This window comes from Papaver somniferum, unplaced genomic scaffold, assembly GCF_003573695.1.
Source record: "Papaver somniferum cultivar HN1 unplaced genomic scaffold, ASM357369v1 unplaced-scaffold_117, whole genome shotgun sequence".
Lineage (NCBI taxonomy): Eukaryota > Viridiplantae > Streptophyta > Magnoliopsida > Ranunculales > Papaveraceae > Papaver > Papaver somniferum.
Genome location: NW_020620714.1, coordinates 10,881,234 through 10,897,765, shown reverse-complemented (window position 1 = coordinate 10,897,765; position 16,532 = coordinate 10,881,234). Strand labels below are relative to the sequence as shown.

Below are 16,532 nucleotides of genomic sequence, written 5' to 3'. Positions count from 1 at the left end.
CTGAAACTAGGGAACTAGAAATTAAGTCAAGGATAGTTCGTTGTGAAAAAGATGATAAAAATAAAAGAAATATATAGAAAATTTAGTTTCTGGTTCGTCTAGATCCTGACCGTTTGTTATGTGAACACAGAAATAACGATGGTATCTAGTTGTTCACAAATAAGGTTCGCAACCATGATGTAACATATGAAATAAAGGTAACATGATTGAAGTTGCTTAAAAAAGTAGAAAGAGAAAAGCTCTGAGCCTTAGGGCTCGTCCTTGCTCCTTATCATAGGTGTTCCTATAATCATTCAAAAGATGCATGAAGTAAAAAGTACGAAGACTATAAGTGCAGAATGTAAATGAGGCACAAATTTACGTGGTTCAGCATTAAGGCCTACGTCCACGGGGGGTTGGTATTTCACTATGTATTTGAAGATTACAAAGATAGTCTGATGACTTTGAGTGGGGAACAAAGCTATGGAAGACAAAGAACTCATACTTACTCTTACAGTTTCTCTCTCCTAAGCTCTCCCTAACTTTCTCTAACAAAATGGCCGACCCTTCTCTCCTAGTGGAGAGGGGTATTTATAGGCTACATTGATGGGGCCCTCTTCTGTAGACATCTATGTCCTTATCGTCTCGATTTCGGTGCCGACCCCGATGATGTCTTCGTTCTCGTACGATGCTCCAAAGGTAACGTGAAATAACGATAGGTCGCCTCCTTTTCCTCCATTGGGTAACTGACACGTACCTTATTTAATGCGGGTGGTTGGGTGTTCTGCATGTGCCAGACTTGTGTTTTCCTCCCCCATCATATCCTTGTCAGCGAGGCCCATCCTCGCCGTTGATCTTGGGTCATCCTCGGGATGGAGTAAAGTAGACCTTTTTTCTGCTACTGTTTCTGGGTTTTGTGATGAAGAACACTATACACGACAGTATATATACTTTCCCCTATTCTTGATCACAAAACCTATGGCTTCTCTGTTGATTGTTGGGGTCTCTTTTTAATGGTCAAGACTGAACTAGGGTTTTGTAATTTCGTGAAATTTATCAAAATTCTTTTTTTTTTTATGTAATTTGATGATATTTTTGATGAGTTGTGATGTTTGTAGAGTCTGTTTTTTGACCTTCGTTCTTTTCGTTGCGCCTTGCAGATATGGGTGATCGTCCTCGTGTTCCTTACAATACTCCGCTGTAGATCCCTTACATATCTCCCCCATCTAGAAATCCTGATGTATCGCCACCGAAGGGGGTCCACCTAGGTCTTCTCAACCGGATCCTCATATTAATAAGACTTTGTCTTCGTCAGGTCCCAGGATTACATCTACGAAAAAGTTGGATCCACCGAGGGGTTGTCGTTATGCAGTTAATCGTACCTCCTCTAATCCATCTTCTCATCACGTTGAACCGTCGAATGCGCATCACCCTTCTTCCCAACATGCCGAATCGCTGGATATGCAACCTCTTCGGTATGTTTCCCTAGTTACCATGCCTTCTTAGAAGTCTAAGGTTCCACAATCTATTGTTCTTGTAAAAGAATCTTCTTCCAAAGAGGCTACGCCGAAGGTGGACTTGTCGAGGAATCCTCCAACCAAGAGAAAATCTTCGGATATGAGCCTTCCGAAGAAGCCGTCATCGGTCAAGGCTGCTAGTTCTGGTGTTACCTCGGTCATGCGAAGCGTTTCAGTTTCCAAGAAGAAGGTTACTTTTAAGCATATTGATCTTGGCGCATTCAAGATAAAGTATGGCCTCGAGGCTTTTGAAATTAAGTTTTATGCTCCAGACGATGATCTTACTTATGTCATGATTGTGAACTATAAATAAGTACGATGACTTCCATCTGCTGACAACCGTGGGGGCCTTCGAAGCTAGCTTGATGTTGCCTTTGTATAATTCGGGGGATTCTTTTTATTACGATGATCTGGACCATCGTGAGAATTCCACTCCTCATACTTACTGTCGTTCAGTGGTACAGCTGAGTGGAAATTATCTTCATACGCTGAAAGAGTGTTATCTTCGGAGTAAAGGGGAGACGATGATGAGGAGCTACGTTCCCAACCCTGCTGAGAAATATTGGTATACTTTTGAGAATTTCAACGCTTCTTTCGGGGATTACGTCAATGGTAGAAATCGTAATCCATGGAATGTAGGTCATCGTAAGATTGCGGCTTCCCAAGGTGAGGTTCGTCTTTTAAGAGAAGTAAGTGATCCAAAGCTTCGTTATGGTACCGAAGTGACTTATTCTTAAAGGTTGTTACCCAAGAATGAGAGGCTCAAGCGTGATCATGAATACGAGTGGCATGCCACCGTTATTGAGATTATTGGTCCTTGGGCCTATGGTTGGGTACCCGGTCTGCACAGGTGGCGTCCTGTTGCTGGTAGTCAGCCTCGTGCTAGTGCCCCATCCTGCTATGGTGACTTCTTCCCTTGGAGACTAAATTTTTCTGGCATGAATTTTAAATACGTCGTTGATACTGCCGATGAAGAGGAAAGTTCCGATGCAGTTCTTCCTTCGAAGAGTACTACCACTGTCAAGGTATGATTTTATTACTTATAAAAGTATATTGTTTTATGTATGCTCTCCTTGGAATCAAGGATTGACTGTGTTTGTTTCAGGCTTCGAAGAAGAAAAGGATTGGTTCCGTTCAGTCTTCTACAGCTGTTGTGGAGGAGACAGAAGTTCCCGATGAGGTTACCAGCCCTGTGAACGATGAGTACGTCGAGGAAGAGGAGAACGTTATCGATGATGAGGAACTATATATACTTCTCCGAAAAATCATGAGGGTGGTGAGAATGTTGGTGGTGGAGTTACGAAGAGGAGATTTCCCCTGGTGTTCAAGAAGATATTCCCGTTGATGATCCTAAACCTTCTCCCTCCCTGAGTCAGAGGAACGAAGATGTTGATCTCCAGTCAACAATCCCTGCTGGGTCGGCTCAGGAGTTCTCTTTTGGCAAGATCTATTCCTATAGTTGGCAAGTTGATATCGGAGTTGCCATGGGGATAGCTTCGTACTTCTCTTTGATCTATCCGAACAATGAGTAGGACGTCCTTGCTGGGACTGGTGGTGAAAAAGCAGCTGAAGTGGAAGAGAGCTCTGATGGTGAGGACGCCGAAGCCGCTGCTAACAAGGAGGCCGAGGCCGAGAGACATTCTGATAATCGAAGGAACGTTGCTGACTGTGGGGCTTCCGCTGATGCATCTTCAGAGGGTTTTTAGGGGACCCATATTAACGATGGTGATGATGCCACTCTTGATAGGTTGATGAAGAAAAATTTGATGTTCGTGCCTAACCCTGCTCCGGTAGTCCCCGGTGAGAACAGTTCTGACGCTTTCACTCGTCAGAAAATGCAATTGACGTCCCATGATGAGGTTGCAGAAATCTGGGAGAAGGATTTGGGAGATAAGTCGACGGGTCTTTTAGTCGATCCCCCATCTTCTATTGATGATACGATGGCGATAGCCGACGGGTATCAGTACGGTTTCCCTCAGCAGCGTGTTCTTGAGGTGAGTCATCGGGAGTCCCTTTAAGCTGAATGGTAAGTCGTCGGGGGTCCCTTTACAATTATTACATGTTTGTTTACCGATGCAGATGATGAGGAGCGAACACTGCATGCAACCATACTATGTACCAGTTCTTCAGGGAGAAAGCTCTTAAGCTAGAGGCTAAGCTTCGTCATAGAGAAAATGAGCTTAATTCCGCTGAGGCACTCATCGCCGCTAAGGATAATGATATATTGGAGTTGAAGAATCGTCTGAAGGGGAAAGAGCATCTTGGTTCTTCCGAAGAGAAACTTCGTCTGGAACTCGCTCTTGCTCGTAGTGAGTTGTAGAAGGCTTGTAAAGATGCTTCCTCCTCTAAAGGTGCATCCTCGTCTTTACACTTCTCTTCGTATCTCCCTTTAGTCTTCTTAGTGTGGTGTCTGAGTCTGTCGGCCCTATCTTCAGCGGTCGATATCTGAGAGTTAACATGGCTTCAGAATGAGAGGACTCGTCAAGCTTCTCGGATTAGGGAACTAGTGGAGAAAATTAAAGATGAGGCTGATAAGTGAAATGTCCGGGAAGATGAGCATAATGACTTCATGGATCAGTACCGACAAAGGCGGGAGCTGATGGTTGACATGTAGAATTGTTATAATGCCGATCGTCGCCAGTTCGATGGTGTTATATTGTGGACTCGTGAGAATCTTCGTGAGGCTCGAGAGGGTATTTCTCTTTTAGAAACTAACATTGCTGACTTGGAAGAGGAACTTCATCAAGCACGGTCATCCCACGATCCTTGAGTTCGGGATTATATACAACGACTCGTTTAGGAGAGGGACGACGCCAGAGCTGAGGCCCATGCCCTTAGCAAAGCTTTAGCTGCTTCTCGGGACGATGTGGTTCGTTTGGTGGACTCCGAGAAAGACCTTGAAATTAATATGTACAGGCTTACCAAAGGGATATAAGAGATGAGTAACGAAATGAATCACCTTCGATATCTAGACTCCATGAAGAAGGTAGAGTTGGATGAGTGTCAGTTTGCTCTCACAAATCCTCGATTGGATTATAAGAAAATTTCAGACGAGTATGATTTTCTCGACGATGCCCGGGACGCTGTAGTAAATGAATATGAAATAGCTTCGGCTAATGTCGAAGGTATAAATTTGTTTGGTCGTGAGCAATTTCATAAATCTAATCTTCTAACCCATTTGTACTTTCTTTTTCAAAGCTCGAGGGACAGCTTAGCCTTGCAAATGAAAGGCTTAAAAAGCCTCAATCTGACTTAGTGCACCAACAGGGCCAAGTTAAGTACTACGAAGGGATGGCTGGATCTCGAGATGAAGCGGTGGAGTAGGCGTCCAAGGAAGTGTCCCAATTGATATCATTGTTGTCGCAGTCTGAACTCAAAGCCACCGTTATCGCATATAAGGCTTGTTTCCAGCTCTCCGAAGAAGTTAACAAGACACTAACCAAGATTGAGCAAAGCCTTCTGAAGTACCATGGTATTGTTAAGAAGTATCCCCGTAGTCCTATGCCTGAGACCGTGACCTACATCTCTGATCCTTCTTCGATAGGAAGTGTTCCTTCGTCTCAAAAGAAGGACCCAGCTGATCGCGTCGAGTCTTCCAAGGGGAAATAGTTTTCTATGTTTGTTGTAGAGAGTTGATCTTTGTTAATTACTTGGCTTCGGGCCATTTTTTTGATGTATCTGTTGTGTTTCTTGCTTAGTTCCCCGAACTTGTAATCAACTTTTATGGAATGGATCATCGTTTGTTTGGATATGTACAATTCTGTTTTATCTGCGTTGTTAGTTCGATTATTTAGATAGCGAGTAAATTCAGTTATTGAAAAGTGAATTAAGCAGGGTAATAAAAAGTGTTTGATGGCAATAACGAAAATATGCACCTTCGTTATTGACTTTAGACCTGTCACCTCACTGGCTAACCCTTGGCCAGAGGATCGCCAAACGGTGCGGGTTGGTGCAATGTTCCCGGATATGTAACGAGTTATTGAAATATTTACATGCATTCATTCCGCTGAACCGCTGTCTTGTTGACTTGTTGGGTATCTCTTTCTGCTGGAAGCCTTCCCCATGGTCCTACACTTATAGACGCTGATAGGGGAGTCCCAAGAGATTGTATATGGTTACTTTCCCTAGTATTCATTTTTCAAAAATCTTGTTTGATTGATAAGGTGAGGTCTTCTACTCCTCGACCAGAGATAGAAACATGTCAAGCAGGTATGCCAGCTTCTTTTTCTTCTGGTACTCTTCATGCAGGCGCAGAACTGCATTGCTTCATGGGTAGTATGGCGTGAGGTATTTTGCATTCCAAGGGTGCCTGAGGACTTTTCCTTTCAGATTACGCACGTAATAGGATCCGTTCCCCGCGATGTCATGTATGACAAATGGCCCACCCCATGTTGGTGCCAACTTTCCCCACTTTTTCTCTCGTTGATATTGCGGCATAGTTCTTAGCACATACTTCCCTTCTACGAAATTCCTAAGATTAACTTTCTTGTTGTACTCCCTAGCCAACCTTCGCTGGTAATTCTCCATTCGTTGCAACGCCGTCCCCCTTCGTTCTTCCAGATCGTCGAGCCTTTCCAACATCATATCCGCTGTTAGGTTCTTCTCCCAAGCTTCGGTCTTCGTGGTTGGCATGATGATTTCCGTTGGAATAACAGCTTCAGCTCCATAAGTAAGGAGGAACGGAGATTCACCGGTGGCGTATCTGCGTGTGGTTCGGCATGCCCATAGCGCTTTATGCAGCTGTTCACACCATCGACCCTTGTGTCCATCTAACGATTTCTTGAGGATGAGAGACAGAGTCTTGTTCGTCACTTCATCCTGTCCGTTACTTTGGGGGTAGATATGGGTTGATTTTTCTTCCTGATCTTGAAAGTATCAAAGAGCATATCTATATTCTTTCCTTGTAGCTTCTTACCATTGTCTGAGACAATTTCTGCGGGAATCCCGAACCTGCAAATGATGTTCTGAAAAATGAATGTGAATACGTCTACATCTCTGATCCTGGCCAGAGCCTTTGCCTCTATCCACTTGCTAAAGTAATTTGTGGCTACAATCAAGAATCGTCTTTTCCCCGACCCTTCGATCAGGGGTCCAGCAATATTTGTCCTCCATTTTGAAAATGGCCATGGGCTGTCTACGGAATTTAGCTTTGTTGTTGGTGCGTGGATTCTTTTAGTAAAACGCTGACATTATTCACATCTTCTAGACATACTGACTGCATCTCGTATCATCATTGGCCAGTAATATCCTTGCATCTTAGCTTTGTCGGCAAGCGACCTCATTTCGCTGTGGTTGCCTGCGTCACCGTAATGGATGTCGTTCAGGATACGATGGACCTCTTTCCTGGATAAGCATCGTAATAATGCTCCGAGGAAAGACTTCTTGTAAAGGATTCCGTCCCGAAGATCGTATCTACCTTCCTTCGACTGTATCTTTCGACCTTGTTTCAGGTCTGCAGGTAGCATTCCTTCTTCTAGGAACAGGTAGATTTCGATTCTCCAGTCTTCTTCGTTGGTGAAATATTCGTCTTGATTTGCTCTTGATAAAGTATCTTCTTCGTCAAAATCGTTGTTGATATCTTCCCCAACGTCATCATCAACAATATCCTCCCCCACATCGTCTTCACGATTGGTAGCAAAGGATTGTTGTGGAGTAATCGAAGGCTCGTATACTCTTGTTATCTTGATGGCCTTGACGCTTTCATCCCCTAGCATCGATGATATGTATGCTAGGGCATCGGCATTCCTAAGGTCTTTTCTACGTAGATATCGGAACTTGATGTTGGGTATCTGTGATGCTAGGGTCTGGACCAGAGCCATATACGCCGAAAGAGTCTCATCGTAAACATTATATTCCATCTACACTTGTCGAATGACTAGTTGTGAATCACTAGTCAGGCGTACGTCTGTTATTCCCATTTATATTATCAATTGAAGAGCGTGCACCACAGCTTCTTACTCCACGATTTGTTGGTATGCCCCCTGAATTCCAGTCTTAGCTCATGTACGATCCTATCTCCGGTTGGGGTGATAATCAAGATGCCTATGCCTTCTTCTTCTCTGTTCTTTGATCCATCAACGAAGACCTCCCATCGTCTCTGACTGGATGGCTCTAGTACATCGATCGGATCTTTATTGTCCTCTACTGCTTCTGGGATGTCCTTCACTTCTTCGTCATTGTCCAAGGGTAAGTCTGCTAAAAAATCCTCTAGTACCTGTGACTTTTGAGAAATTTGGATCTCGTGGATAATGTTGAATTGATCAAGATGAGTGTTCTATTTTGCTATCCTTCCTACCTTCCCAGCACTTTTGAGGACATCTTCCAACGGTGCTTTACATGTGACCCGAACATGATGAGTCAAGAAGTAGGTTTTCATCTTTTGAGTTGCCATCCTAATGCTAGTATGAGGTTCTCAATCTTCGTGTAGTTTCTTTCTGCCGGGTTGAGAGTCTTGCTGACGTAGTAGATTGGTTGATCAACCTTCGTATTGGTTTTGACCAGGACTGCGCTCACAGCATCTTCGGTTATTGCTATGTACAGGGATAACACCTCATAGGGGTTGGGCTTCCAGAGGATTGGGATCATGGCCAAGTACTCTTTTATCTTCTGGAAGGCTTCTTCGCACTCTGCGGTCCATGCGAACTTGCTTCCTTTCTTGAGGATGTTGAAGAAGTGTTTTCATTTGTCCGACGATCTGGCAATGAATCTCCCCAGCGCTGCAAGGATCCGTTGAGTCTTTGTACTTCTTTCAGGTTCTTTGGGAATGGCATTTCCACAATGGCCTGGATTTTAGCAGGTTCGACTTCGATGCCCCTCTTCGTCACTAGATATCCAAGGAACTTTCCCGATGTGACACCGAATGTACATTTTTCTGGATTCACTTTCATGTTGTGCTTCCTCATGGCGTCGAAGATGTCTCTCAAGATTTGATGGTGGTCTTTGCGCATCTTACTCTTGACAAGCATATCATCAACATAAACCATTAGAGTGTTCCCAATCCATGGTTTGAAGATAGCATCAACCATTCTCTAGTATGTTTCCCCTGCGTTTCTCAGTACGAAGGGAATCCGTGTATAACAATAGAGGCCATGCAGAGTGTGGAACGTTGTATGTTGTTGATCTTATTCCGCCAGAGCTACCTGGTTATAACCAGAGTATCCATCCATAAATGACAGTTCTTCGTATCCTTCGACAACTTCTACCAATTGGTCGATGCTCGGGAGTAGATAATTGTCCTTTGGACACACTTTGTTGAGGTTGGTGAATTCGATGCATATCCTTACTCCTCCGTTCTTCTTTGGTACGATGACCATGTTCGAAATCTAGGTCGGGTATTTCACTTCCTTAATGAAACCTGCCTCCAGTAGCTTACAAAGTTGTTTCTCGATCGCCTGATGGTACTCTGGTGCAACTTTTCGTACCTTCTGTATGAATGGGTTCGTTCCTGGCTTTAGGCAAAGCTCGTGTTGGATTATCTTCGGATCAATTCCTGGAATGTCTCCTAGCTTCCATGCAAAGATGTATGTATACTTCATTAGCAGCTCAGTTAAGGCCATTTCTCGTTTCTTGTCCAAGAGTACCTACCCTGATCATATTCGGGTTTTCTTGGGTCCCTATATTGATCTCCTTCGTGGGTTCTACGAGTGTGAATGTAGGATTTGGTTCCCAAGGAGAGGGACGTTTTTTAATTGTTATATGGTAGGCTCTTCATCCCCCTTAGCTGCGGAGGTACTTGCCTCGGTATTTAGAACGATGCTTTCCTTTGTCAAACTTTTTCCTGAGATTTCTTCGAGATAGAGGTCAATCGCTTTGTCCTTATCAGCCGCTTTGTTTTTGCTTCTTCGGGACTTCCTCTGCTCATCTTGTTCATTGTTGAGTTGGTTCTGCAAAGATTGGAATTCTTGAGCGATGACATGATCTCCCTTAATTTCCATTACCCCTTCGGGTGTCGGGAATCTAAGGTATTAGTGATACGTTGCTGCTACTCCTTTGAGTTTGTTAACCCACCTTCTTCCGGTGATGGCATTGTAAGGAGAAGGAGCATCCACCATGCTGAACCGAGTCTCAACCTTCATTGGTCCTGCCTTGACTTCTAACATTATGTCCCCTAGAGGCTTCGTAGGTGCACCTTTGAATCCATAGATGGTATAATAAGAGGACATTAGTTGTTCATCATTCAATTCCATCTGTTTGAATGTATCGTAAAAAATAACTTTGACGGAGCTTCCACCGTCGATCAGGATCTTCTTGACGTTACATCCCGCTATTGGAAAAGTGAGAACTAGTGGATCGTTGTGGTCCTCCATGTCTTCTTCGATATCCTCAGCGTTAAATGTCATTGGTGCGTTCATCCATTCTTCGTGCTCAGCAAATTCGAACCCGTCGATCTTGTACAGTTCGTAGTAGTCCACGAATTGCTTTCTTAATCTCTTTCCTACCTGGGCAGTTAGAGAGGGTCCGTTGGATTCGGAGCAGGAAATGGTATTGAGTGTTCGGTTTCCCTCAGGTAGTTGGACTTGCTTACTTCGTTTTTCCCTGTCATTGACTTCTGCCTTCTGAACGTACTGCTTGAGGTCACCGGCGTCAATCAGTTTCTGGATCATTATCTTGAGGTTCTTGCATTTTTCGGTCTGGTGCCCGTTAAAGCAGTGATACTCACAATAGTCTCTAGACTTCTCGGATCATGGTTGTTGCTTTCCTTTGGACCAAGGCCACTCTAAGTTCTCTCGATCCTTAATCTCCCTTAGGATGCGAGTGTAGTTGGTGTTAAGCTTCGTGAAGACTTGGTCTTCGAATTTTCGATCATCACGCCGTCGATCGTCCCTTCGTCCTCTTCTATCCTCGTTGGGACGTTCCACTGAATTACCCCTTTTGGATCCGCTGGCTTGTTCCGCTGAGTTGGTCCGATGAGATCTCTGTGTTTGGGCCCTTGGATTTTCTCGCTGAATTTCTTCCAACCGAGCGTGTTTGTCGATGATGACTCGAAGATCTCCTTTAGTTGTGGGTACACTTCCATGGATCTCGATAAACAGCGGGCTCATCCTATCTAATCCCCATTTGTAACAGTTGATGGTGACCACCGGATCCACATTCCCTATTGCTTGGCAGATTTTGTGTCATCTATCTGTATACTCTCTGATAGTTTCCTTGTACGCGACTGCCAGCGAGAAAAGCTTGTCCATTCCTGTGTTGATGTCCTTGTTGTACATGTAAGTTCTCAGGAATTTCTCGGTGAGTAAGAGTCGATGGAGTTTGGTGGTAGGTTATGGAACCAGGATAATGCTGACCCTTTCAAACTTGAAGGGAAGTATCTGCAGAGGACCACGTCGTCTTGATCCCATCGAGCCAACATACGATTATAGTACCGAAGGTGGGCTGGGGGGTCGCTGGATCCATCGTAACATTCAAACATTGGTATGGGGTACTTTTGGGGGATGAGAGGTTTGGCTAGGTGTGGAGTTGGTGGTGTGGTGTGGGCTTCCCTCATGACTTCTTCTAGTCTTCCCCCTCCTTGTATCGCTTTTAGTTGCTTGATCTCAACCATCATCTCAGCACGAAGGTCCTCCATTTCCCGTTGGTGATACTCTCTGTCTGTGGATCATCCAGCTATTCGGTTTTCGCTGTCAAAGTAATCTGAGTCTTCGGGGATAAAATCTGGATCGGACAATCTACTCTCTCTGGCAGGGCTTTTATCCAATGGTTCCAGATTGTTGGCATGAGCTACGATGATTGTTCGGACACGGTTAGGCTCCGGCGCCTTTGAATTTTCTTCTTCATGTTGGAGCGCCGCTCCTATGATTTGCGCGATCCTATCTTTGAGCTCCTGGTTTTCTCAATCCAGCAACGCCACTGCATCCACGTATACCCTCTGGTTATTCTTTAACTCTTCGAGCTCGACCATCAGTTGGGGGTATGGTTCGATCCTTGGTTTTGGGTTCCAGTCCGCACCTGCCCTCTAATGCCCATTGTGTGACCTTCGTCCACCGAATGGATTAGAGGGGGAGCAGGTCGGTCGTAACTATTTAAAGATCTGCGCGTGGGGGCGCTGGTTGGTTCACTATCATCAAAGGTTGAGTGACTGGAAGAGCTTGGTTTTGGTCATTTGTTGGCGGCATTCCGAAGGCCGATTGGTGCATTGTTGATTCTGCAAACCCTTCCCGTTGTTCGTGAATTCGGGTAGTTGCCATCGTCTTTGCTGCATCGTCTTTGGATGCTGCATCGGTTTTGGATGCTGCAGATTTGAGGGCCGCTGCGGCTACAACGTTGGCATCCAATGGTGAGTGATCTCCGTGGCATCTTGCTTATGCTTGGATACCTTCGATTTCTCGCCTTTTTGCTTGTTGCGGGTCACAATTGAGATAGTCCTTGGTGTTTCTTTTGACGATTCTTTGGTTTTGCCCATCTCCTTCGTTTTCTCCATCTTTAACTTTCTGCAAAAATAAGACGTAGTCGAAGAAACAGAATCCACGTTGATTTTGTTAGCAGGTTTCAACGTTTTCAGGGGAAAATGTAGATCCGACCATTGTAAACATAGATCTGCTGATAGGTTTAAAAATACTTTGTGAAAAATAACAAGTCCACGGGTTTTATATATGAACGCACAGTCTCCGCGTATGTTTTGTTAGAAAATACATAAGGAAGATGAAAACTTAAATGAAAGGTTTTGTCATGGAAATCATATTGCCTGCGAGGAAAAATATGGATCTGAAAAGGAAAACACATATCTAGAGTGCCTTTTGCAAAAGTATACGCTGATCTAATAAGAAACATAGATCCAGGAGGTTTTTTCACAGAAAACGAGGATGAGCAATTTGAAACTTAAATTTGAGCTGCCCAAAACACTATTATAGGGGAAATAACGCTGAGAGCCAAAAAGTAAATCATAGGGAAAGATAAATCTTTTACCGGGACTAAAGTCCATGTTTCTAGCGCCAGATTGTGAACACAGAAATAACGATGGTATCTAGGTGTTCACAAACAAGGTTCGCAATCATGATGTAACAGATGAAATAAAGGTAACATGATTGAAGTTGCTTAAAATAGTATAAAGAGGGAAGCTCTGAGCCTTAGGGCTCGTCCTTGCTCCTTATCATAGGTATTCCTGTGAGTGCATGAAGTAAAAAGTATGAAGACTGTAAGTGCAGAATGTAAATGAGGCACAGATTTACGTGGTTCAACACTAAGGCCTACGTCCACGGGGGTTGCTGTTTCACTATGTATTCGAAGATTACAAAGATAGTCTGATGACTTTGAGTGGAGAACGAAGCTATGGAAGACAAATAACTCATACTTACTCTTACAGTTTCTCTCTCCTAATCTCTCCCCAACTTTCTCTACAAAATAATCGACCCTTCTCTCCTTGTGGGAGGGGTATTTATAAGCTACCTTGATGGGGTCCTCTTCTATAGACAGCTATGTCCTTATCGTCTCGATTTCGGTGTCGACCCTGATGGTGTCTTCTTTCTCGTAGGATGCTCCAACAGTAACGTGAAATAACGATGGGTCGCCTCATTCTCCTCCACTGGGTAACTGACACGTACCATATGCTCATAGTATTTAATGCGGGTGGTTGAGTGTTCTGCATGCGCCAGACAGGTGTTAGCCGCCCCCATCACATCCTTGTCAGTGAGGCCCATCTTCGCCGTTGATCTTGGGTCTTCCTCGGGATGGAGTAAAGTAGACCTTTGGGTGTTCCTCAGTACTTCGCGGTGTTCCGTCCCTTTGGTACTCCTTGACTCTCCATCGTGGGATCAGCATGTTGATGAGCAGATGGGATGAGGCATGTCTTTGGCATGTCAAAGCGTGGCATCTATCTTGATTCCCAAGTGTTGTATGACTTCCACGTGTTATCCCTCCTACAAGTGGCGAATGATAAATTATGTGTATGCACGTTAAATACGAGATCTCGCTATTTATTTCATATCTTCAATTACTGTGACATGTTAGTGGCAATAGGTTTCTCCCTCCGCCAGATCATTGTCACCTCACAAAACGCGGTCAAGCAGCTGTCAATCAGCTGTTCAAGTAGCAGGATTGTTATAGACTACGGAGCAATTGCAATAAGGACACATTAGTACACATTCCGTGTATTCAATCCCGTGACCTTTGAGATGTAGCACATTTACACACCAAAACAAACGCTGCCCAAATTGTGCCCAACAATCCAAAAACTACATTAACCGGGTCCATTAACTCATTAACATACCCAAATCCCCAACTCCACTGCTAAACACAACAGAAAAACTAGATGATTTTCCCTAACTAATTAGCTGATGAACAGAAAAACTAGCAGCTAAGTCGATATTGGGTTTCGTACTTAGTAAGTAGCATGTCTCGATGACAAATGAATTTCGTTCCTTTACTAGTATTTCGTCACTTAATATGGAAAATGTACATCCCATTTCAAAATTCCGATAAGATATACATACGAAAGATGCTAATGTGCATTCAGATATGGGTCATATGAAAGGCGTGTAGGTGTAAATCGGGATATCCATTCAAATATAAGTCATGACAGGTGCACATATATATATATAACGTGTCGGCCCAAAAAAGCACATCACGTGTTTAGCGTATGTGCCGTTCTAAAAAGTTTGTTGCCTCTATGTCAGTGAAATAAATATGATATATGTTGTGTTGGGTTGTGCCCAACGCATTTTTTTTTTATGTTCTCTAAAGAAAATATATTCCAAATATTAAGTTATCATATTCATATGTAAGAAATAAAACATATATAAAAAAAATTCCAAAAACACGCTAGAATAAAAAAAATTTTGTGAAATATCCACAAAATATGATATATAGCAAAGCAGCTAACACCACATTGTAGAAGTATGTGGGCCATCTTTTTTTTTTTTTCCGACATGTCTTCAAAATGTTTCTTTTTATCTTTTTCGAAGGATTTAGAGTGGACTACTTTTTAGGAAAACAAACCCCTCATGTTTTCATTTGAGAAAAAGTAATAGAAAACTTTTAGTTTATAACTAATCTATAATTCAAAACATAAGGGATTTTGAGCACCGACGGCCAAATAACATTTCTAGAGATAAACAGATGATCTAGCCATCTCAGTTTTATTCTAGCAAGAAACATCCAACGACCATGATGTTAATTTGTAACTTCTTTCATTAATGGATCACATAACTGAAAATATTAACTAATGGATAACATAGCTCAAGATATTAATAAAAATATTAAATGTCAAAGCAAACAAAAAATGTATATACCATATACATTATGCTTACAAGTACGATAATAATAAGATAATTTTGGATCGGATCAAACGTAAACTGGCGATTACGATACCTAAACTCATTTTATATAGATATGTCAGTCAAATAGGATACCTAAACTCATTCTGTATAGATATTTCAGTGAAAACATATATGCACTAACTAGATTTAGCTGTTGCAAGGTGAATCTAATGGAAAGCGATATATATATATGTAGACCATTACTTAAATAATTTGGTTGTTATATTCTTGATGGTATATATGGATGATTTTATTAGGGATGTACAAACATTATTTTGGCTTGAAGGAAAACATAGAGTTGTCTCGTAACTATAATTAAAAGGCTGAAAAAAATAAATACATCAATCAGATTATAGCAGTGCCATTGCTGCACGGGTTATCTCCAGTTATCATACATCAAGTCTGTGGCCAGACCACATTGATCATAGCCGTGGGTGATATATTGTACATTGTTTTGTAGTCTTTTATGCATTTTGTGACGTGTTTATAAAGTATTGTATGTGTGGTGCATGTTTATCCACGTTGCATGCTGTGTTGTGCCGATGTGCGATCAGTCATGCCCAATCCAGCACACAAGGTTATTAGACGGTGTTGTGCTGGAACAAATCATATCCTGAAATGGGTTTAGCTCAAATTTGAACGTGTTGGGTTTGGCTATGCTCATCCTAGCACGACCCAATTTACTCAGTGGGTTTCGTAAACAAATACAACTGTGCTTATATTCTCAATAACTTTTGGATAAGATGTACATGATTAATGATGACTGATCCTTTAATCACCGGGAAGAAAAAAAATAGATGCTGAAGGGATGGTTGCAATGTTAAAATCTGATCATTTAATCCTTTTATTACCAGTTTTTGATGGTAAGAAATAAAGTCAAAAACTAGTCAGAATAATGATTTTTCTTTTGAAATATACACGTAAATGTGATATATTATGCTAAGTTGTGTAGTGTTCTATGCTTTCTTAACGTGTTGTGATGTAATGTGCCAACACGCTTATCTGTGCCGCGGGATGCGTGGTGCCACTGTATCGACTATCAGGCTCAACTAAAAACACAAAACTATCATATTGTGTCGTGCTAGCTTAATTCACAAGCTAGACTGGGTTGAGCTAGTCTGTGCTCGTGCTGGCATGTCCCAATTTACACAGTGGGTGCCATAAATAACTTAAATACACCTGTGCTTATATTCTGAATAACTATGGGAAAATACGTAGGTGATTACAATAAAAACTGATCCTTTAACCACTGGGAAGAAAAAAAAAGGTAATGCTGGATTCAGGTGTATATATATTAAAGAGATGGTGATGAACTTGGTTTTATCGAGTTTGTGGTGAGTTGTTGCCTGATTTTGATGAAACCTTTCCCAAAATTTGAAATTGAAGTTATTGTTGTTGATCGAGTTTAAGGATTAGAAAGGACCTAACTATCTGATTGAAAAGAATAATTGGGTGTCGTTCATTTTCATTTGTTCACTATTTTTCGTGCCTTCACTACCATATATTTCATCTCAATTAACTGCAAGGATGAAATTCCCCCACGCCGTGTTGAGAAAAAGGTTTGTTCAAAGATGGGCAGGTGCGTAGCACTAGGTACTAGTCATAATGAAAAGACAAGGATTGGATGGTTACTGGAACGAGATGGTAAATGTTTTTGTTTCAAAACAATTGAATTTTTTTTCATATTTTTTGTTACAGATTACAAAGGAAGAGAAAAGGATACAGAGTAGTACTAGTTATCATTTACATGACAAGAGAGTTAATGGTACTGGAAATTCTGGTC

At 42.4% G+C, this 16,532-nt stretch overlaps 1 protein-coding gene across 1 annotated transcript; it reads right to left on the bottom strand.

Annotated features, from left to right (window-relative positions):
- Nucleotides 1–9,460: 9,460 nt before the first annotated feature.
- On the bottom strand, nt 9,461–10,099 carry LOC113329854. The gene has a single exon (XM_026576677.1). It carries the CDS (start codon nt 10,097–10,099, stop codon nt 9,461–9,463), a length of 639 nt encoding a protein of 212 aa, XP_026432462.1.
- Between the last annotated feature and the right edge of the window lie 6,433 nt (nt 10,100–16,532).